The 24,749-nt window shown below is 32.9% G+C and overlaps 4 protein-coding genes and 1 pseudogene across 4 annotated transcripts in view; 3 read left to right on the top strand and 2 right to left on the bottom strand.

The window, feature by feature from the left end:
• The first annotated feature begins 2,580 nt into the window (after positions 1-2,580).
• On the top strand, positions 2,581-3,498 carry LOC111625387 (KRAB-A domain-containing protein 2-like). Its single transcript, XM_023368523.1, has one exon. It carries the CDS (start codon positions 2,581-2,583, stop codon positions 3,496-3,498), a length of 918 nt encoding a protein of 305 aa, XP_023224291.1.
• Positions 3,499-6,255: 2,757 nt separating this feature from the next.
• Positions 6,256-10,125, top strand: LOC111625400. Its single transcript, XM_023368535.1, has 7 exons — positions 6,256-6,347; positions 6,467-6,581; positions 6,656-6,823; positions 6,893-7,187; positions 9,330-9,535; positions 9,609-9,769; positions 9,867-10,125. Exons 1-7 carry the CDS (start codon positions 6,318-6,320, stop codon positions 10,122-10,124), a joined length of 1,233 nt encoding a protein of 410 aa, XP_023224303.1. The 5' UTR covers positions 6,256-6,317; the 3' UTR covers position 10,125.
• A 5,345-nt stretch (positions 10,126-15,470) lies between these two features.
• LOC111625386 lies at positions 15,471-17,457 on the top strand. Its single transcript, XM_023368521.1, has 3 exons — positions 15,471-15,477; positions 15,544-17,101; positions 17,379-17,457. The coding sequence occupies exons 1-3, from the start codon at positions 15,471-15,473 to the stop codon at positions 17,455-17,457; spliced, it is 1,644 nt and encodes a 547-aa protein (XP_023224289.1).
• A 1,184-nt stretch (positions 17,458-18,641) lies between these two features.
• On the bottom strand, positions 18,642-22,943 carry LOC111625385 (annotated as a pseudogene).
• Positions 22,841-24,749, bottom strand: part of LOC111625384 (long-chain-fatty-acid--CoA ligase 1-like) — a 12,997-nt gene continuing 11,088 nt past the window's right edge. The window contains exon 7 of the mRNA XM_023368520.1: positions 22,841-22,896. Coding sequence (XP_023224288.1) covers positions 22,841-22,896 — 56 coding nt within the window. The remainder of the gene's footprint in view (positions 22,897-24,749) is intronic.

Genomic DNA, 24,749 nt, shown 5'->3' with positions numbered 1-24,749 from the left:
ACTCAATTTCATATTTATTTTCACATTTTCACTTCGCGATCCTTCTCTGTTCTTTTTCCGTTATTTACACGTGTAGGTCATTTCATTGTTATTCACATTTGATATCATTTATCACATACTTCCATGACACTCTTGCCTGTCCGCTACAACTGCCAAGAATTAACGCAATTGGCGAAGCGTAGTGATAGCGGGCCAATAGAGAGCAGGATCCTTGCCATAATGCGGTTTGCGCGCCAATTTTCGTACGTGCGTTAATCAAGCCGAATAGTTTGGCCGAATATTCGGCTGTTCGGCCACGCTCTTGGCCGAATATTCGGTATTCGGCTTGAGGCCGAATATACTATTCGTTACAACACTAGTTATGAACGCTGGTAGTTCATTATACACAGACATACGTTGCACTGTTACACTCTAGTTGGGTTGTCACTCTAAGTATTTTATATCTAAATGTAGAGTATTTTGTCCTTTACAGAAAAAATATCGTAATATATCGAAAATCATTAATATAGTACAGAAGCGTTTGCAAGAAAAAATGGCCTTTCAAGTATAAATGGAGCTATTTAAATGTTCACTGGCACGATCCAATTTTAAATATTTTTCAAACTTGCGAGTACTAAAAGAAAATGAAAAGGTTTCTGACCGTGATTTAGAGACATATATTAAACATCTTGATAAATTAAGAGAAGACTTTAAAGCACGTTTCGAAGAATTGGAGAATATGCATGTTTCCGAATGGTTTGCTAATCCATTTGATGTAAAAATAGATAATGAAGGTAGTGAACTTGGCTTAGAAAATGAATTGAGTGAAATATGTGTAGATCTCGAAGCTAAAGCGTTGTTTAAAAATAAAAATCTCAGTGAATTTTGGAGCAATAACAATATTGCCACTAAATATCCCAAGCTCAGAGCAGAAGCCGAACCTTTCTTACTCGCAATCCCAACTTCATACGTGGTTGAAGCTGGTTTTAGCCACGCGAACGCAATTTTGACAAAACAGAAGAACAGATTGAAATTGGAAAACCGTGGTGATTTGCGACTAAAACTTACTAATTTTCAACCGAATATCAATAATCTTGCTGCTTCTCTTCAGAGACATCCATCCCACTAATATCTACTATTTTAATAAAAAGGTATGTCTACATATTTTTAAGGCATTCAGTAGTAGTCGCAAAATGACAGTAAGAGGTTTTTTCATCCAATATAACTAATGTTATGTTTTCAAAGATAAGTGTGTATTTTACGTATTAATACATGTATGGTTTAAGAACTATAGGCAAATTTCTATCTACCCATAATTTTGCTATTATTTTTTAAGATTATAAATCAGTGGAAAATATCTCCTTTTTCTGTTAATGTTATTGGGTGGATTTTATAAAATATGGGAACTATAAATTCTTTTGTTGGGTTGTTATGCAGGTCTCCTTATCGCTTAACATTAGAAATGCAAAAATGATTTAATGTTTTTGTTAAATGCTTAATCTGGGGTCGATGAGAAGGCAAATATCTTATAAAGGGGTCGACGGAATAAAAAGTTTGGGGACCCCTATTCTAAAGTAATGTCATCTATATTTTGGATAGTCCAATTAGGAATTTGTAGCATATGTGGACCTTTGCACGCCAGGTAATGCTACGAGAATGTCATAAAATCGCTACTCCGATTCTATAAAAAGGCTCTCGGTGGCTTAAAATTTACAGTGTACTGTATTACGACAGAGCCATAATCACAGATAAAACAATTTACCACCTGTCCTTCTCTCTTCTACAAGTGTCATAGCATACACACTATACAAAAGCCTGGGATCATTACAGCTGAATAGAAACACATACATCACATTACAGAAGACCACTATATTGAATACATGTCATACTGTTAGAAAATTCCTGAATATAGACACACACACTTACACACTTATTTAATTTTGGTTATATTTATCAGGTTTGGGAACGGAAAAAATGGTGGGATGGGCAACTTCCCTAAAACATCGTTAATTTAAATGCATTCTTATTAAGACAATACCTAAGTTTTAAAAGTATGAAATTTGAGTTCCAAGATTTTGAGGACATGACACAAATCACGATATATAAAAACGTTTAAAAAATAATTTCGTTTCAAATAAGTTCTTTAAGAAACTTTATTAATTAAAAGCTTTCATTAATTAATTTTTAATTATAAATTAAGGATGTGCAAGCCTTAGATAATGTATATGAAACAGTAAAATGCAAAAAAAAGTAATTAAATATTTNCATTTTTTTTTTTTAAAGTTGAATAAATTACATGTATTGTAGCTTTTATAATCAGGATATTTTGAATATTACGATCAGAAAATGACCTCCCTCTAACACTATTTTGTTACTTATAATAATTAAAATTTGATTACCAAGTAACTTTTCTTCCTACGAAGAATGCCAAATGAGAAACCGGCAAAGTATGAAATACATCTTCGTTTCGTTTCGAATATCACGTGGCAAGGTACTGTACGTGACTTTTAACACTTTGCGGTTAGTTCGGGAGTGTCAAAATATGCAATTTTACTTAAATTTGTTCAACAAAAAGTTCGTTTTTTACTGCGCTCCATGAAAATGGAGGAGCAAGCTGTAGTGTTGGAGAAGGTGTCATGGTCTATAGACATGAAACAACGATTTGACAATGAACTGTCCAAAATTCGAGTTAATATTGTAAAAAACAGTATTTTCTTAACCGAAACTACTTACCAGAATTTAATAAATGATGTGCAAAAAGCCAAAATGACTACTAAGAAGGAACCCAGGGACTATTGGTTGCTGAATCGCTATGATGTGCTGATTATAGAAAACAAAAGTAAATTCATTTATCCTGTTAAAGAAGGCATCAGTAATATACAGTATTACGTTACGGTGTTATTTCACTCAGAGTTATTTCACGTACTTCATAAAGCTCATTTGGCTATTGGACACGGAGGACGTGATAGAATATTGAAAGAACTTTCAACCAAATACAAAAACGTTACACGTCATGATATTGAACTGTACATCCACCTTTGTGAACCTTGCCAGAAAAAACAGAAAGGTATTAAAAAGGGCATTGTTGTTAAACCTATGATTTTTTTAGAATTTAATTCCCGTTGTCAGGTAGATCTGATTGACTTTCAGTCTCAGCCAGATAGAGAATACAAATTTATTATGATGTACCAAGAGCATCTCACAAAATTTGTGATTCTTAAGTCTCTGACGTCAAAAAGAGCTGAAGAAGTAGCCTATAACCTAGAGGACATATTCTCGTTGCTTGGAGCACCATCTTTATTACAGAGTGACAATGGTAGGGAATTTGCAAATAATGTGGTGACCAGCTTGAAGAAGTTTTGGCCAGCACTAAAGATCGTCCATGGGAAGCCTCGCCATTCACAAAGCCAGGGTAGTGTCGAAAGAGCTAATCAAGATATCGAAAATATTCTCTTACTTGGATGCAGGACAACAAATCTGACCGCTGGAGTGAAGGACTACGTTTTGTTCAATTTATGAAAAATAGAGCTTATCATTCTGGGATCAAAAGAACACCATACGACGCTCTTTTTGGCTGCAAACCTAAAGTAGGGCTTACATCGTCTTTTCTACCAGAAGACGTTTTAAAAGACATAAATACAGAGGAGCAGCTAGAAAAAGTAATAGAAAGCGTCAAAACAATGGTAAAAGATTAAACTAATCAGATTATGCAAGAAAAAGAGCCTGTTTTGAAAAACATGAATGAGATTATAGTCGTTAGTGGATTAAACCAACATGATGAAAACATGTTTACCGAAGAGATTTCCGTTTCTGATACCTGTTGTGTGTTTAAAGGAAACGAGTGATGCACTCGCATGCAAAAAAATGTCGTCAAAAAATTCATACCTTCTGTGGCCATGCTAGTAAAGATGATGAAATGGATATTTTGTGCACCCTTTGTTTCAAAACTGAAAATGCTATTGAAGGTAAAATAAATTCTAAAATCAATCTGAAAATACAAGCCAAAAAAAAATGAAAATGAATTCGGAAAAAAAAATTCCCACTGCTTCTTTGGGAACTACTGTGCGAGTTCCTATTCCTGACGTCGACAAGGGGCGAGGTGATTCGCGCAATGTATTGGCAGTTATAATGAGTGTGACAGAGGATGGTTTCTACCGACTTAAAACTTCTGAAGGAATTTTAAAACAAGTATATGCGAGATCACAATTCACTTCATGCCCTAAGAACTTGCTTAGAATTGAAGATATTCCTCTCAGGTCAGTCGCAATTGCTCAGTCCAGTGGAAGCGGCCAAGGATTCGTCAAATGTATGCGTAAAACAAAGTGCCAAAATATGAAATGTCTTTGCGTGAAAAATGTAATGAAATGTAATTCAAAATGTCTTTCAAGCCTACCACGTTGCAACAAAGAGGCTAATTTTAATTTCTTATTTTTTTATATGAAAATTTTGTTTCCCTTAATACGAAAGGCATAAATTTTGTTTTGGACAACTTTCATTTTTCTTTACGTATTTTGAATACATTTTTTTTAATGGCACTCTCATTATTTTTTCAGAATAACATTTGTATTTTTGAGGAATGTACTTCATTTATATAATAGCCTTATCAGGACCTTTTTTCATACTTTGCCTAAATAGCATTTATCATTCTATAGAATGCCTAGGTATCATATACAATGCCTAGGGAAAGTAGGGAAAGCTTTATAGGCTATATAGAAAACAAAAATTTGAAGTAAATCAATTATAATTAAATAACATTTTTAGCATATTTATTTACATTTTTTTTTTTTTAAAGTTGAATAAATTACATGTATTGTAGCTTTTATAATCAGGATATTTTGAATATTACGATCAGAAAATGACCTCCCTCTAACACTATTTTGTTACTTATAATAATTAAAATTTGATTACCAAGTAACTTTTCTTCCTACACATAATTATCTTCGTGCCATATTGATTTTTAAGAGTTTTTGTTCGAAAACTGAATGTTTCTAACAGAGTAAAAATTTAAATAAAAATTCTTTTTATATTTTTCTTGATTAAAAATAACGTTTTAATCTGATAATTATCTTACTCGTGGGTGTAATTAATTCCCATCTTAAGTTCTAGTTAATGGCACTAACTTGACAATTTTAAAGAACAGTGCTATATAAAAAAGTAATAATAATAATAATAATAATAAAACTTCCAAATTAAGAATAATTGCCTATCTTATAACGCATTGTTTTTCTTCTATATACGTAATATATAGTATAATTGAAAATGTAACCCTATATTAATTCGTTAGTTTGCAGTAAGACGTCAATTGAAGAGTTTAAATATACTCAACGAACATCGTTAAACATTATTGGATACCGAAAATCCAATAATTCGAAAATAAATTAACGTTTTATCACAATTTTATGATCAATTTTCTGTTACTGATAGTTGCTGAATATCTTTATCTACATCAGATTCCTTGTATATTTTAACGTGACATTTCAGTAACACAGCATAACCGAAAATTTATTATTATACTTAGTCTATTAGCTTATAGTAAGACGTCAAACGGAGATTAAATATATGTGAGTAAATATAACATTAAACATTATTAGATGTGGAAAATGTAATAATATTAAACCCTGAATAAAATAAGATTTTTAATTACTAAGAAACTATATAAAATATTAATAAAAATCCATACAAATCTATCTTAAATGATGACTTAATATTTGAATATAAGAAGCCAAAATCATGCATATTATAACAAAAAAAAAAAAAAAAGTTTTAAATCTAATTTGCTTTAATGATGCACTTGTAAGGTCGTATTAGAAGCTTGTTATTTCGTCTTTCTATATTTTACCAGTGCATTATTTAAATATGGATTGTGCAAATTTTATGAAGTGGTTTTTCATTATAGTTATGGGTACCCTTTACGCTATTTGGGCCATGCAATTTCTCAGTAGAGATTTTTATGAAAGATACAAGATATTTTTCTAATTACTTGTGAGTCATCATTATACTTCGATATTTACTCTACATGGAGATTTTGCAAGTATTAACATTAATTATTATTATTATCTTTATTATCGTATATACTGTATTCTTTTTTGAATTATTTAATTATTATTTCTATCAACCTATGAGAAGTGGAATTTTAAAAGAAAATCATATTAATAAAAAGATTTAAATTAGAATTTTAAATTAAAAAATATCACGTGAGAATATTTTTATATCAGACGGCGTCTAGCATTGAACTTTGATACAAAAATGTGATTATATAAACGATATGACATTTATCTTTAAAACTTTGGCTTATCAGCAATCCCTAAAGTATTCAATAGTGCAACTGAAACTATAAAATGGATCTACGTTCGTATCTTCTAAAAGAGGTAAAACCTTTATTACATTCGAATATATATATATATATTTTTTTTATTATTATTATTATTTGTAGATAAAATCTTTATCATTTCTAACTACTTCGTACTCTTGTTGTTCTTTTTTTTAGAATCTAGTATGGCTTGTAGCATTCAGAAATCCCAAGGAAACATGGCAAACTCACTGGTCTTATCTTGTAATAGAAATTTTATTTTATATCAGCGGTTTTCTAACTTTAAAACACGGTAATTCTTTAAAAAACATACGATTCAGATTAACTTTGATAAAGTGTTATTTTAAGTTATTTAATATTTTATAGCTTTCAAAAGAGGAGGAAAAAATTCTTATCTATGGATAGCCGCTCTGTTACATGGTATTGTAGTAGAAAGTCTTTCATATTTTCTAACTGATATTGATAATTTTTGGCACGCACAATCTTCGATAATGTTTTTAGGTTATCGATTACCTCTTTATATGATCCTATATTGTAAGTATTTACATTCGAAATTTATACAAATTAACTAATTGATAATAAGATAATTTTTTTTATTTACAGATCCAACATTTATTTACACAGCTTATGTAGCTGTCAATAGGTTAAAATTACCTTATTGGGCAGAACCTTTTGCACTTGGCTTGCTCGTTCTCATATTAGACGTTCCATTTGAGATATTAGGAGTTAAATGTTTATGGTGGACTTGGCACGATACAGATCCAAATATTTATGATAGACATTACTGGGTGCCATGGACTAATTATTACTTTCAAGCATCGTTTGTTTCTAGTTTTAGCTTAGTTTTCCGATTTACTAGATATTTAATCAGCGAAAATGAAAAACATCGAATAATCAGGTATTATATTTTAATAGCCTTATCAGGACCTTTTTTCATACTTTGCCTANAATTCTATTAATCTACTATAAATTTATATACAGAATTAGTAATCTTGGAGATATTTCAATTCAAAATTAATTCATTTTAAATTAAAGCTTCAAAGAAACCAATTTAAAATTAGATTAGATATTGTAATTAACGCAATTTACTACGAAATTATGCAATGTTTTAGTCAAAGTTAAATATAGGCTTAGAGATAGCTCAAAAGTCAGTTAACCGTTTATAATAATAATAAAAATTTATAAGAAACAGTAATAAATGCAATTACTGTACTTGAAAATAAATTAATTTACTCAAAATATAATACTTAATGGTTGCTACCAAAGTTTAAAATATATATTAATTTTTTTCCTTTATTTAAGTATAATACAAGATAATAAAGCACTAAAGATTTACAGTTGGTAATTTCCATACTACAATGTCACAAAATAAACATATCGATACTCACAAAGTGGAATATTGTTATTGGCAAGCGAAAAGTAACAGTAGTACTTTGGCTCCTCACCTTCATACTGTCCCAAGCCTGGTGTCTTAAAATTGCTTCTTTCCTCTTTTTCCAGAAGGCTCTCTAACAAATGCGAGTTTCAGTTTAGTTTTGATACCTACCACGGTCCATCCCTCCAAAATCACAATCCTATCTATCTTCTCAAGGTGGCCTTGATATTTCTTCGCTCGCAACCTTGTTCTAGCTTCTTGCTTTTCTATAACTTTGTCATCTTCTGCCATCTTTCCTCACCGTTATTTTTTTCTTGTGAGCCAGAAAAAACTCTAGATTTTCTTTGATTTTGATCGTATATAGCACTTTTGCCTGTGTAATATCAAAAAATTCATTGAGGCCGTTGCTGAAAGCAGTTTCTTTTTCAGTTTTCTTCTTCTTCTTCTGGTTATTGCCGTTTTTCTTCAGCTGCATGGAAAATTTCTTCAAGAATTGCAATTACGTATTTCCGAAAACGAGTAAGATCAGTGCTTTATTCCAAAACCTAATGACGGTACCAGCAGCCAAAGTTGGACTATCTGGAATAGTTTTCTTTTCAGTGTGATGCAAATGAAATACTAAGCCGATTAGCCAAACATTCTTCGTTTTACAGTACCAGGCCTAACAGTAACCATGCATTCTTTAATTGCATTGAACTCACTGCTCCAAATGGCCTGAAATTATAATCTAGGTCTCATGTTGTTCCATAAGGCTGTAAAAAGTTGTTCTACAATCTTTTGGACTATTTTGCAATGTTCCAAAAAGTTGTTGAATATTTTGGAAACTTCTAGATTGTTCCAGAAAACCCGATATAAACTAGTACATGAGGTTGCAACATTATGTTTGATGCAGTGCATTAAAAAGTGAATGTTTAACTCAGGGCTATCCATAAATGACGTCCACACTGGAAGGGAGGGAGGGAGTTACGAGTCGAAAAAGAGAGAGAGAAGGGGTTGAGCATTAGTAGACGTCCGTTTAATTTATTAAATTTTATATAGTTTATGCATTTTATTATATTTATTTTAAAAATTCTTGTATGTTACGTTTTTATTTACTGTATCTATCATTCATAAAGTGATAAAGGTTTTAAGAGGGTGAAGTTTTGTTGGACGTCCGAAGAGGGGTGGGGTTACGGAAACTTGGACAAATGGAACATGAGGGGGAGGAGGAGTTTTTTAAGAAAATTTCAAGAAAAATGCGGACGTAATTTATGGACAGCCGCTTATTATAGATAAATGGTACAAAACTTGGTATTTTTTAAACTTATTCTCTCGGTGCCTTTTGCATTCCCTACAAGACATATCCGGTTGTAAAAATGTGGAGCCAGTTTCCCGCTTGTACTGTGGTTGGCAGGGTCAAAGCTCTCTGTTCTTCCTGTTCCTATATCTATGTATATACAGTATTATTCCCATGTGAACAGAAATTTCTCTCTCTAGAGTGTTTTTAAATATACATTTTTTATTAGCGAGAATTTTAATTTTATAATAGTTTAAAATATTAAAACAATATTATTTTCATGTTAAGAAGTTTGTGTTAATTAAATGGCATTTATTTAATTGATTAATTATTTTTAAAAAGAAAGTTACATAAAAGACACAAAGTTTATACATAAAATTTTATTTCAGAATCCTGAAAGAAATATTATGTGTAATACTAACAGCATTGTTTGCATCTCCCTTGGGAGTTATGCAATTTATGTTGCTTTATCATAGTTTGCATGATTTGTTTAAGATTCATTCCGAAATTTGTGTGTTTTTACTCGTATCTCTTTATTTAATAATTGTTTGGACTGCAGACAGAAATCCAAGTGCAAATGCTAGATCGGAAAAAGGTAAATAATTTAATTGTATAATTAAAAATTTACAGAAATATAATTTAATATAAGGAATAATTTAATTTTATAGGTAATCAGTCAGATGAAGTATCTATTGTTGTTTCTTTGCTATACATTACTTTAGCTACAATAACTACAATTGTTAAACCAGAAATGCAAAGTTCTACTGGACTACACGAACCAATTGGTCCATGTAATGAACAAATTGATGTTCATACTCCTTTTGGTATTGTAAGTACATCTATATTCAATTTTTACATAACAAATTATTATACACAATTATCTTCAATTATAATATTTCGTGTTTTCAATTATGCTTTTTTTTTAGATATTAAAGAAAAAGAAGTATCTTTGCTTAGAAAATTATAATGAGCCTTACTACGATTTTCATTGTGTAAAAGAACAAAGACCATTGGAAGATAACAAATGGTATACAATTTGTGGAACACCATTCCTAAATCATGTAGAATACTTAATTGTAATTTGGACATTTTGTCTACTTGGTCTATACATTTATTATCAATTGCTTTTTAAATCAGGCTTTGATGGATATAAACCTAAAACAAAAAAGATTAAAATACAATAATTCAATAGAAGGCTCTCTAACAAATGCGAGTTTCAGTTTANATTTGTATTATATTCAATAAATTAATCAAATATTCCTTGTTTAATATAAAAAAAAATGATATGTAGAATCATTTATTATTTTATAAATTATACTAAATTAAAGTTATGTAAATTTTATAAATTTTTGAAATTCAATTTATTTCTTGAGAAATAATTATAGTTTTTAATTAAAATCATTAATTTTAAAGTTGATATTGTATAATTTATATTAATTTCTTTATAAAATTCTTTGGATTTTATGAATTGCTATATAAAATTATTAATTAAATTATATTGATATTATAATAATTTCATGACAAAAAATAAATTATAATTACTTCCTAAAAATTATTTTTGTTAAATTAAAAGATCTTATTAATATACACTAATAAAATCTCAAAATACACATATAAATAGTACTTTTAATGTAGTTAGCATTTTGTTATTCTTGTTTGTAGCATATTAATAAACTTTTATATGATTTTTTTAAATGTGTGTTTTTAAATTATTTATTTTGAATTAAGAAAAATGATTCAGAGATAAATTTAAATTAATAAAACTTCTTATTGAGGAATTCCATTTAATGTACAGTACCTATCTGCAGACGTTTTGAGGGCCAACCCCAGTAAGTTAATGTCAACCTTATAGTGAGGGCGACGAGAAACAGGGAGACTCTAAAACCTTTCTGTTCTGCCATGGCAACCATCCCAAAAATCCATTTTTGGGATCGAGATTGCTTAAAGTATAATTAAAATATAAGTATATTAATGAAATTGGTACTAATTTTTTTCACAGAATAATAATAATAATTAGTTCATTTGTGGTCATCCTATCAGTGCTCCAGCAGTGTTACTGAGAACAGTCCTGAATTAAAATAAATCAAGTGATATGTATTTTGTTAATTCAACAATGAAAAGTTTTATAGCTTACAATAGTTAACATTATCATCTATGGGAGTAATTTCTCTTAATATGATTTTGTACCTTTGATAAAGTCACGTTTCCTCTTGTAGTTAAGTAGACAAAGGAAAACGGAAATAGAAAATGAAGAAAAATTCTTTTTACGTGTCGATTATTTTTCCGAAATCTTTGTGTGTGCCATTTGCGGAAGATTGAAATGTCTACAATTGGCGCAGATGATGGCACATAGTCATTTTAAGATGGATGACAGTGTCGACGGGAGAGTTTTTGCTGGTTATCTCATATATAACTCTCAATTCCTTTCTCTTTATGAACTTTATCGAAAGATTAAAATAAAATAATACACTAAGAAAAGAAAATTTGGGATTAGATGATCGTTTTAATTTCGGAACGTTTTAAGATACAACGGAATTCTAATCAGTTGCGTTTTGTGTGATAAATCTCCACATATATCTCCACGAATTTAGTGTTTGAGGAATCCTAAAGTGAATACAATTTGAGACAAAAAGCTTTAATTAAATAGTTTAAAAGAATATATAGTAACTGAATAATTGCAAAGTTTTTCCGAACTTTCGTATTGTTCCGCCATCTGATGGTTAAAACTTTTACTAAATTCGATGGTATAAAAGTTGACATTTTAATATTTCAATGTTGTATTATACAATTCAATTTCTGAATATGTATTAAAATTTTTGTTATTAATTTATAACATTATAAAAACAAAAATATATGGGGTTTTTTTTAAAACAATATCTTAAAGTTATATTGTGATCAACGTAGTAATGCCATTCTTAATGGTATCATGTTTACTTTTGTATAATTATCTAATTACATATAACTAATGTTAAATACAATGAAATCGATGTATTTTTTTTATGTTTGACGATAAATTTCAACTTTTATATTATCGCTGAACAAGTTTAAATAAACAGATTACCAACTAACTTGAACTCTAGATGATAAGAACAATGCAACGCGATTTTTAAAAAAATCCAGTAATGAGTTGTATAACTTTCCCGGCTGTTACGAGTTTATGTTAAAAATCTTTTATATTATTAATTATTATAAAATTTTGCCATTGCCATTTTAATCAAAAGGCTTAATTCTGACGGTAGAGACGAATTTTAGAATTAAAAAACTTGTAAAAAAGGAGTAAAATCTTCGTTAAGTTCGACCCCTCTCGAGATATGTTACATGATAACCCTCTATCTTCCCAACCCTTTGACCTTTAACCACCAAAATTTAATAGCATTAATGTTCCTTATGCACAAGCTACCATGCCAAATTTCATTTCTTTATCATTACCTTATCCTGAGATATAAAACGAAATAGACACCCACACACACACACACACATATATATATATATACGCTATATAGTTTGGGTATCAGTTTTTTTGACTTTTTGGGTTCAGAGTTAAAACATTACGATTCCAAAAACCCGGAGAATCAAATGTGACACGATTACAATGTTATAACAGTCGGGAATGTAATCATGTGAGGTTAAAACAGCAATGAAAGTACAAGAAAGTAAAAATGAATTTTTATTGAATAAATGCTTATGTCAATGCATTTAGATTTATACACTCTGTTTAAAGTAATTTGATGCACCTTGAGAAAAGTGTTATATCGTTATTTAACTTGTCAATTGATATGTAAACGATCAATTATTTATTGCGACATTATCACAATGCTGGGCTGCAATTTTTCATAATACTCTCAATTTCAGCCATACTCCTGTACATAATACTTTTCCTGTTCACAATAGTTATGCCGGTCATCTAACTCCGTTCAGAAGAAAATTTTGAATTAAAATAACGCGATTTTTGGTCCAAACCGAAAGTTCGTATATAGTTAATCGTGCCTCCCGTCACCGTTTTCCATATGTGGTCTTGACTTTCATTTATCTAACTCCGTCGAAAGATTAAGGAAGGACAGACAGGCAGACGACAGTGGGAATTTATAGGTCTGCAATCTACAATTTTTGAAACTTGTAGCCGAAAAATGATTAAATTTTTATTGCAATAGGACTTTTAGAGAGCAACGACAACGGCAACATAATGGTCACATGTTAGTATGTTGTAAAACCTCCTCTAATGGGAATATGAATCGATGTACTGTACGGCTCAGTATGAAGTAAAACAACAATCTAATATTGTCTTGTGACAGATTCTGTCAGATTCTCCAATTGTTGGATAGCCTACACCACTGTTTTCTATGTCTACGATGCAACCTGGCCCAAGATGTCAACGGCAGCGCTGTTGCGGCATCTTCACAGACCGCTTATCGTAATCAACCCTGTCAAATCTGTCTGTCAGTGCGAACGGCAATCTATATAAGCAGCACCGTTTGCAATTTCGGTGCTTTCATTAAGCAAAGAAATTTTAATCATTATCTACTTAATCAATGCCATCCGCACACAGAGTTTCATGGCTTTGATCTAATGTCTAGGAATGCATTGACTTTTTGCAATTGTGTGTAAGATTATTTTATTGAGAAACATGCTATTGGAACTTTTTGAACTCTTCATCATATCCTATCCTGGTATAGGATAATGCAAGTTTCATATATTTATATAGCTTAATAGAATTATGTAGTATATTTATAAATGTATAATCTAATAGAAAATTAAATAAGATGAATTAGGCCTAATATATTTGATGATGGTTCCATTTATCATTGTCTGTATACTGTGCGGTAATGGTCCAAGATCCTAGAATATAAGGTTACCTCATATAGCCGGTTTAGCCACTTCCTGAAAGATTCCGGATATACGTCATCCTAGTCGAGCCTGGTCGAGCGACCGCTTCACAACAGTTAGGGAAGAAAGAAAATTTTGGAATTTACGTAAAATGCATAGAAATGCAAAATATAAAAATGTTTTATATATAGCATAAATTTATTGTAATGTTGTTTATTCGTATAATAATTTCTATGTAAGAAATGTTAATGATATATTGGTTTAATTAACTCCGAGCGTGAAGTTTCTGCCGCTTATAACTATAATTATTTTTGTATTAATTCATATTTCGTATGAAGAAACTACGGATGAATTTTGCTGTAAGTGGGATGGATCATAATGATGATAATTTATAGCTACAAAACGAGCAATTATTATTGTGACATCGTCACAATGCCGGGCTGCAATTTTTAGTCATATTTTTAATTAATTTAATTCAAAATATACGCTCTTTACCTTAAATTAGTAGTGGTTTGCCTCTGTACAGTACATCATACTTTTCCTTTAACAATAGAGTCGTCTGTCTAACACCTTTCGGCGGAAAGGTTTCGAATTGACGTAAAGTGACATTCGGAAGTTGTTATATAGTTAATCGGGCCTCCTGCCCTTAAGATTTTCATATCTTGTTTCGGATTTCATCTGCCTAACTCTTTTCTAAAGACGGACGACAGTGGGAATTTATAGGTTATAAAAAAATGAAACAATTAATAGGCCTACTTTTCCCAATTTAACACATAATATGAGACAATTGTGGCATTCTTCAAGCACATTTTCACAATTAAAGTCTGTTGGAATGTACTGCAATTAACATTGCTTTGGTTTTCCTTGCTTTATTGAAAAAACTATATTTTTTAACTATACAAAGTAGGCATATACTAGTTTTATACATTCTCAGTCAAACATTTTATTATTTTCTTTTTTATTTGCATATTGCTTCTGTAAACAGTGGTACCGCAAATATAACCAAGAGTGCTACCATCAAATTTTCATTTTCCAAATGTACAGATATAAATTTAAGGATATGTGGCACCATCTAATTCCCATGACTAGTTAATCTACAAATTTTACGTTTATCTGTACATTTTTTATGTTCCTTGCAGAAATTATCACATTAAGTAATTCTTATCATTTACGTGATTTTAAATAACTGAATCGGAAAGCAAGATATTTCATGCAAAAGCCCACTGTACACTTATCCCGTACAGTTTGTAGATATCTATCCTTTCCGAATGTTCTATCGTAACACAACACAACACTCTCTGTTCTATCTATAAAGAGATAGCCCGATGTAGTAAGCACGGGATTGTAAGGAGTGGAGAAATTGTAGGCTTTTAGAGGAACCCTACAATTTCCTCACTCCTTAGAAATCGAGAGAAAATAGTGCTTCGGCCGAAACAACTTGAAAGGTTAGACAGACTCTATTTCGTCGGGCTGGAGAGCGTATAAAAAGTTTCTTCTTCCAATTATCAGACTAGTAATATTTTTCTTAATTATGAATAATTAACAGAGACCGAGATTAAAACAGCAGGTCTCGGATTTCATATAATTCCGTTTTCGAGGTTAAGACACGCGAACGGACGACAATGACAAAATTTGGAAATAAATGTAGCATTCCTCCCAAAAAGCAAAATTATTGCGTTGTAAGTCAGGAAATAAAATATCATGGCATGAGAGGTACGAGCGAAAGTTTCAAAATTGCGGACGTGTCAAATTGATTAAGCGATCACATTAAGAATTTAGGGGAGAGAGATCCTTTAAAAAGTCAGAAATTCAAGGAGAAAGAATGGTCGTTTCCCCCTAGTCCAGTCTGTGGGGAGAGAGATCCTTTAAAAAGTCAGAAATTCAAGGAGAAAGAATGGTCGTTTCCCCCTAGTCCAGTCTGTGGGGAGAGAGATCCTTTAAAAAGTCAGAAATTCAAGGAGAAAGAATGGTCGTTTCCCCCTAGTCCAGTCTGTGGGGAGAGAGATCCTTTAAAAAGTCAGAAATTCAAGGAGAAAGAATGGTCGTTTCCCCCTAGTCCAGTCTGTGGGGAGAGAGATCCTTTAAAAAGTCAGAAATTCAAGGAGAAAGAATGGTCGTTTCCCCCTAGTCCAGTCTGTGGGGAGAGAGATCCTTTAAAAAGTCAGAAATTCAAGGAGAAAGAATGGTCGTTTCCCCCTAGTCCAGTCTGTGGGGAGAGAGATCCTTTAAAAAGTCAGAAATTCAAGGAGAAAGAATGGTCGTTTCCCCCTAGTCCAGTCTGTGGGGAGAGAGATCCTTTAAAAAGTCAGAAATTCAAGGAGAAAGAATGGTCGTTTCCCCCTAGTCCAGTCTGTGGGGAGAGAGATCCTTTAAAAAGTCAGAAATTCAAGGAGAAAGAATGGTCGTTTCCCCCTAGTCCAGTCTGTGGGGAGAGAGATCCTTTAAAAAGTCAGAAATTCAAGGAGAAAGAATGGTCGTTTCCCCCTAGTCCAGTCTGTGGGGAGAGAGATCCTTTAAAAAGTCAGAAATTCAAGGAGAAAGAATGGTCGTTTCCCCCTAGTCCAGTCTGTGGGGAGAGAGATCCTTTAAAAAGTCAGAAATTCAAGGAGAAAGAATGGTCGTTTCCCCCTAGTCCAGTCTGTGGGGAGAGAGATCCTTTAAAAAGTCAGAAATTCAAGGAGAAAGAATGGTCGTTTCCCCCTAGTCCAGTCTGTGGGGAGAGAGATCCTTTAAAAAGTCAGAAATTCAAGGAGAAAGAATGGTCGTTTCCCCCTAGTCCAGTCTGTGGGGAGAGAGATCCTTTAAAAAGTCAGAAATTCAAGGAGAAAGAATGGTCGTTTCCCCCTAGTCCAGTCTGTGGGGAGAGAGATCCTTTAAAAAGTCAGAAATTCAAGGAGAAAGAATGGTCGTTTCCCCCTAGTCCAGTCTGTGGGGAGAGAGATCCTTTAAAAAGTCAGAAATTCAAGGAGAAAGAATGGTCGTTTCCCCCTAGTCCAGTCTGTGGGGAGAGAGATCCTTTAAAAAGTCAGAAATTCAAGGAGAAAGAATGGTCGTTTCCCCCTAGTCCAGTCTGTGGGGAGAGAGATCCTTTAAAAAGTCAGAAATTCAAGGAGAAAGAATGGTCGTTTCCCCCTAGTCCAGTCTGTGGGGAGAGAGATCCTTTAAAAAGTCAGAAATTCAAGGAGAAAGAATGGTCGTTTCCCCCTAGTCCAGTCTGTGGGGAGAGAGATCCTTTAAAAAGTCAGAAATTCAAGGAGAAAGAATGGTCGTTTCCCCCTAGTCCAGTCTGTGGGGAGAGAGATCCTTTAAAAAGTCAGAAATTCAAGGAGAAAGAATGGTCGTTTCCCCCTAGTCCAGTCTGTGGGGAGAGAGATCCTTTAAAAAGTCAGAAATTCAAGGNGCCGCTTTCCCGTAAGCCTAAAAGTTTGACGATGGTGTTTTGAATGTCGAGCGTGATTCCACCGACTATCCAAACACCATTGTCAAACTTTTAGGCTTACGGGAAAGCGGCGTCGAATGTCACACGTACACGTTTACACGTTTAAAACGTGCGCCTCAACCTCTCTAATAAATGAATAAACTTCTCGTTTTCTCACTGCCTTTGTGTTTTGTAGGAACATTTGGGAGGGAGAAGAATCTCCCTCTCCAACTTTACCACGAAGAGGACCAAGTGGCCATTTATCGTACAAGTGAATATTTTCCGATGGTAAGAACACTTTCGTTTCATTTCTTAGCACATCTTATTCTCGTATCGTAATTTACTGTTTTCTGTTTATAGACATGCCGAAGATGTTCTTCGATCACACACACACACACACACACACACACACGGACATAACACCACTGTACACGAAGATATACACCGTTTCACCTTTACTCGAATTCTCGCACTCACGCACTTACACGTCAAGCGCCTCGTTCTGTGTAATTCCACACAATGAAACAACCCGAACACACGCTTCCCACAAATCCAACCCCTGGGTCCTCGTCCCGGGAAGTGGAAACGCCAATTTTAAAGATCAAAAGACTTTAAATTGGCGGCCGAAGGGGCTCTGGTAATCACATATCTTGCATCGATTAAATGGAATTTCAGACATTAGCATCAATAATCGTTTGGTGATGAATTGGGAAGGAGAGGAATCCTGTACCAAGTACCTGTACATTGTTTTTCCCACTATGTTTTGTTTTTGTGGATTTTTTTTTAATCGTGGTCTCAAACTTTTTTCCAGGATTGCATATATAAAAGCATTTTAATTTGAATTTAACAAAAAATTTACAAGTTAGCATGCATAAATCATTTAAAAAACGCGGAGAAATGAGAACGTATACAGCGAAGTTCACCAGAATTATGCACTAAGTGATAGCTGCGAGGAAGAGGTAGTCAACCTTCTACCGTGTTAACCCTCCGAACACACCTGAAATTTCCCTAAAATTAACAGAGTTTTTTCTTAATAGCGTTGCTCCATATATCAAAAAAAGTATCGGTATTTCGACAATCCAGAGAAAAACAGATTTTCACTGTTAGGACGTAGGCGCTAGGACACAGCTGTGGTTTTCTGTGTTAGCACTGTTTGTTAGGACTGCTGTTTTAGGACTAACACAGTTTGAGTTAAAGCCACAGTTTAGCAAAAGCATCGTGTGATAACAATTGTATATTTATGTAATAAACGGTCATATCTGTATTATGTATATCCAGCAGNGGAAGCGGTATCTAGACAGACAGGAAATATCAGACTAGTATCGAGGCAATCTTAAACAAAGATTTAAATGTTATTTATATGAGAATTTAGATGATCTTATTAATTTCCAAAACAGACCATATTGGCTGGACATTTTGTCAACTTTTTAATTATTCCTCTGCTTTTTATTTGCCCATTAATCAATCCATTTATACTTCCATTTCTCTCAATTCTAGAAGTCTTTGTCTTTTCTCTTCAAGCAATTTTTCTCGATGTTTATGGATATAATCAGTGATATTAGGTATGTTCTTTATTGTGCAAGCAGCTAATGCCGAACGAAAAAAGTTCATATCTGTTGCTTTGTACCACTGATTAGTTGCTTCGCTGTAACACTCGACTCGACATGTGATACTCTCTCCGTTATATCCACCGATGGCAAAAATCATATCGTCGATAACTTCTACAGCAAAGTTACTTCGTGTTGTTATCATGTCGGGTACTTCTGACCATATATTATTGAGAGGATTGTACTTCTCTACAGTTTTTAATCTTTCCAAGCCATTGAATCCACCCAGACTATACACGCAACCTTTGAAAGCGATGCAAGATACACCTCTTCTTCGGCTTCTCATATTTGAAATTAGAGTCCATTGATTAGCCTGAGAGTTGTAGCATTCGGCCGAATCAAGGTAATGTTGCCCTGTAAAACCACCGATGATATAAATAAAATCGCCTAGAGTAGTGGCATCGGCATCGCTTCTCTGCATATGCATTGGAGCAATCATCGTCCACTGATTTGTTCTATGATCGTATCTTTCGGCGGTATTGTGCCGATTTGCCCCATTATATCCACCCATAGTGTATATCAAATTGTTTAATACAGCTACACTCACATAGCATCGTTTACAATGCATCGGAGCAATCTCTTTCCATTCTTTATTGATGGTATCTAAACAGCGGCATCCGCTGTAATGACTCATTCCGTCAAATCCACCAATTACATAGATATTATGATCGACTACTGCACATCTGTGATAAGCTCTTGGACCAGCAGGATCAACTTCACGCATCTTTACCCATCTATCTGCTCTGCTATCGTAGGTCTCGATGTAATTAGTTGCAGAACCAAAACTCCATCCCCCTATAGCAAAAATTATTTCGTGAGGGATGCGAGGCAGAGCCAATTCTGGAGTTAGAATTTCTTCGGGCCGAGCATGCAGTCAATTATCGAGCATTGTATTTTTTTTTTTTAACGTGCATTCGAATTGGTATTAAAAATTAAAAAAATAGACCAATATCATTTTTAGTTAAAAAAAAAAGTAGTTTGACGATAGAAATTAAATTAATATTTTAAGAAACTATTGTTGTTATAATATCATAAAATAGATTTCATTTACACTGTAGAAAAACGCATTTAACTTCAATTTTACACGTAAAAATTACGAAGATTTGCTCAATATTCCGGATTTTTCTTATTTATAATCCATTTTCATTTGCATTTAATAAAATATAAATCGTAATTAATGAAATATTAGCGTGTAATTAAAGCTACAAGCTTATGATCGGTAATGTTTTAACCATAAGGACATAGAAAGAAGTTTCGTTTTCGACTATGAGTAACGTCAAATAAGCAACCGATGAGAAGCGTTTCTTCTCTATGAGGCAACCTTATATTCTAGGACCGTGGTAATGGTCGGGTTTGGGGCAATACATAACTTTATTTATTTATTATTTTTGGGGAGTCGTATAAAGGGTTGGCAGCACTTTAGAGGGAGGGAAGGTGTATTTAAGGAATTTGCGGATTGGCTGCCGGGAGCTTTTTCCTTTGTGTGTGTTCAGGTGTTGTGAGAAACTGTTTCCGGATCGACACTATCCGTCTATTGACGGACACCTGGACATCTACTCTTCGGAGGAAAGGCCGTGAGCATCTCCGTCCCGTCAGCACATGGTATTATCACTATGCCTCGAATCGGCACATGGAAACTTTGCTGGCCCGGCTACGCATGGAGACAGCCCCATTCTCGCCGATTAAGTGATTCACCGATTTGCCCTCACTGCGGGGCTCAGGAGACGACCCTTTATTTTGGCTGCAGTGCCCTCAATATGCTAGCGCCCGCCAAGATCTGGACACAACACTGAACATTAACCTATCACACGCCAGTACTTTGCTTTATATTTATGAGCCTTCGACTACCATTACGCCCCGCCATCACGTGATGGGACTTGAAACGTACGTCACTCGCACCGGTCGCTTCCACTGACTAATGTCGATTCGGAGAAAGAGCCTACAAGGCTAATATCTCCATATAAACCGTGAGGAAGAGAAGAAGAAGAAGAGGAACTGTGTTGTGAAGCGGAAGCGGTATCTAGACAGACAGGAAATATCAGACTAGTATCGAGGCAATCTTAAACAAAGATTTAAATGTTATTTATATGAGAATTTAGATGATCTTATTAATTTCCAAAACAGACCATATTGGCTGCACATTTTGTTAATTTTTTAACTATTCTTCTGCTTTTTATTTACCCATTAATCAATCCATTTATACTTCCATTTCTCTCAATTCTAGAAGTCTTTGTCTTTTCTCTTCAAGCAATTTTTCTCGATGTTTATGGATATAATCAGTGATATTAGGTATGTTCTTTATTGTGCAAGCAGCTAATGCCGAACGAAAAAAGTTCATATCTGTTGCTTTGTACCACTGATTAGTTGCTTCGCTGTAACACTCGACTCGACATGTGATACTCTCTCCGTTATATCCACCGATGGCAAAAATCATATCGTCGATAACTTCTACAGCAAAGTTACTTCGTGTTGTTATCATGTCGGGTACTTCTGACCATATATTATTGAGAGGATTGTACTTCTCTACAGTTTTTAATCTTTCCAAGCCATTGAATCCACCCAGACTATACACGCAACCTTTGAAAGCGATGCAAGATACACCTCTTCTTCGGCTTCTCATATTTGAAATTAGAGTCCATTGATTAGCCTGAGAGTTGTAGCATTCGGCCGAATCAAGGTAATGTTGCCCTGTAAAACCACCGATGATATAAATAAAATCGCCTAGAGTAGTGGCATCGGCATCGCTTCTCTGCATATGCATTGGAGCAATCATCGTCCACTGATTTGTTCTATGATCGTATCTTTCGGCGGTATTGTGCCGATTTGCCCCATTATATCCACCCATAGTGTATATCAAATTGTTTAATACAGCTACACTCACATAGCATCGTTTACAATGCATCGGAGCAATCTCTTTCCATTCTTTATTGATGGTATCTAAACAGCGGCATCCGCTGTAATGACTCATTCCGTCAAATCCACCAATTACATAGATATTATGATCGACTACTGCACATCTGTGATAAGCTCTTGGACCAGCAGGATCAACTTCACGCATCTTTACCCATCTATCTGCTCTGCTATCGTAGGTCTCGATGTAATTAGTTGCAGAACCAAAACTCCATCCCCCTATAGCAAAAATTATTTCGTGAGGGATGCGAGGAGCCAATTCTGGAGTTAGAATTTCTTCGGATCTCTGGCTTATGGTGTCTAAATCGTTTAGAAATTTTAATGTTTCCATTATAAGAGGAGAACAATCTTCGTTTTCTGTGACATATGGATGTGTTTTTACAGTTCTCATAAAAAAATCAGAATCGAGAAGCCCTAGACGAATGCATTTCAATAAATCAGGCATATGTTTCTTCCGCTTTTGTGGATTTATGTCTATCCATCGTAAAACTGTGTCCCAAACTAATTCTTCTTCTTTAACATTTAATTCTTCACAATTCAAGATATTTACCAGTTCTTCGATAGTTATTTGCATCAATTCTTCGTTCTGATTCGAGATTTCTGTAAAATTTTTCATTAAATACTGATGAGCCGATTTTTCTATGATGATATTTCTATATGATTTTCCTATGTTTTTAATAGAAATGCAATTTTTTGTATCTAAATGTTCTATCATATACGAGCAACATTCATCCATTAATTCGGAAAACAAATACTCATCAGCTGCAATGAAAACTTTTCGAACATTTTCTGCATTCAGTTCTATTTTTCCACAATAAATGTAATCTATGATGTATTGAAGAACTTCTCCGTCGATATCTTTTAATTGAAATTCTTCTCTTTTATATCCGTCTGTTGTATTGATGAATAAGATTTCAAAAAAGTAGGAATAAGCAGCCATGATGCATTTATGAACTAGAAACCTTTCTCCTTCTTCTGTCTTAAGAATTGCGTCACAAAATATGCCCGAATCTTTCATCTTCTTCATGATATTTAATGTATTCTGGCTAAAAGAAGTTTTTCCTACTTTTGAAGACATTTCTCTTGGAATTTTCTTAGTTCTGTTGATATTATTAATTGTTTTAAGGAAATAATAAGCTTATTATTGTTGTGATAACTGTAAATACATAACAATTGCTTTTACCAATATTTTGTATACTGTATGTTTAATTATCAAATATTAATTTACTTACTTTAAATTTAAGGATGTAATATTTAATGTCAAAATTTTAATTCATTTTTCTTCAACACTGAAAAATATTTTTTCATCTATAAACCTTAGAAACATGTGAAGTCCAAAGTGATCAAATTACCAATAGATACATTCATTCCTCCAAAAGTATAGGAATTATTGGAAAATTATTGGAATTTTACCCTCCAAATATTTTGCAAATCTCCACGTTTTGAGACCTCCTAAATTGAAAAAAAGTGAAAAAAGAAGCAAAAAAATTCCGTGTGCGCGCTTCTATTTCGTTTAATATCTCAGAATCGAGTAAAGATTAGGTAACGAAATTTGGCATGGTGGGTTGTATATGAAGGGCATTGAAGCTATTAAATTTTGGTGATTAAAGATCGACGGGATGGGGAGATAAAGGGTATATCTCCAATAGTGTCAGACTTAATAACGAGTAAAATCGTCATTAACATTTATACTTTTTTTTATAAAAATCATCCCTCAAAATTAAGCTTTTTGCCCTTTTATAATAATATTAAAAATTTTAAGTAAAAATCTCCTAACAGACGGTGCCGCACAAAATTTTAACTCTTGCCGGGAAAGTTATACAACTGAATGTTAGACTTTTTTAATGAAATATGGTAAATTACTCAACTGATAAATTATGTCTTGACCCAACTAAACCTTTTAATTTGCACAAATTTCTTTATGAATTGTTTCCACGAAAAATTATTTTTCCATTGTTGTTTTTATTTTGAATTTTTGCACCATCAAACTGTATTGTATCTCTAGGCCCGAGCATAATGGAACTTCCATCACTGTGTAAAATTTGAAATACAGTATTTGCTTCCTGAAACTCACGAAAGTCAAGGTTCGATTGTGGATTTGATTATTCGTCGAGTTTTCCATCAAAAATTAAACAAGAATTTTCCCCCATTTAATTAATTATTGATGCAAGTAATAAACAATATATTTGGTTTTTGGCCTACTGTAGAAAATTTCACATAAACCAGAAAATGTAGGCGAAAGAAAACTAAAAATTTAGTAAGTTATTAATGCATAAAATATATGCATTAATCTATTTTAGTAGGATCGTGTTCCATGTTTTCAATGCCTGCAACTTGAGCCGAATGAGATTTAAAGCTTAAGAGTTTATTCACATTGGAATCATATTAAAATAACTTTTTTACATACGTTTGAAGGGTTACAAATGTTAACCATCTTCGCTTAATTAAATCGTTTTACAAGCGATAATTTCTTTAATGCATACGCGAAACTCTAAGAGAGACTCCGGGAATTTCACAATTTTGATATTTTATATTCAAATGCAGATTAACTTCAAATATTCTTTATGGTAATTTCATTCCTTAATCATGATACAAACCGCGATTATCTAATTCCAACGCTAACAATGAGCTCCGTAAATAACAATATGTTAAACTGGAGGCCCCAGCCAGCATGTGTCTAAGGTACAGACATATGCTAGCTAGGTACAGAAAGTACAAATACCAAAGGTCCATCAATAAAAATTTCTTGTTCTTTGACTCATTTGTATTCAGAAAATTTTATCATCTATACTTTCTATTACTATTTATATTTTAATTATTAAATTATAAAGAAAATTATCCAATTGAAATTGGTATGTTTTATATTGCCAATATATTCAAGTGAAATTTTCTTTTTTCCACTTAAGTTTAATACCGTTTACTTTGAAATTTATAATTAAAAAAAAAGTAGACTGAATATAAAGATACTGGTAGATCAAATTAACGAAAACATTTACTAAAAATATTTATTCCATATAACAAATTATATATAAAATATATATAATATATTA

This window comes from Centruroides sculpturatus, unplaced genomic scaffold, assembly GCF_000671375.1.
Source record: "Centruroides sculpturatus isolate CEXI.00-Female unplaced genomic scaffold, Cexi_2.0 scaffold233, whole genome shotgun sequence".
Taxonomy (NCBI): Eukaryota; Metazoa; Arthropoda; class Arachnida; order Scorpiones; family Buthidae; genus Centruroides; species Centruroides sculpturatus.
This window is presented reverse-complemented; position numbering and strand designations above follow the sequence as displayed.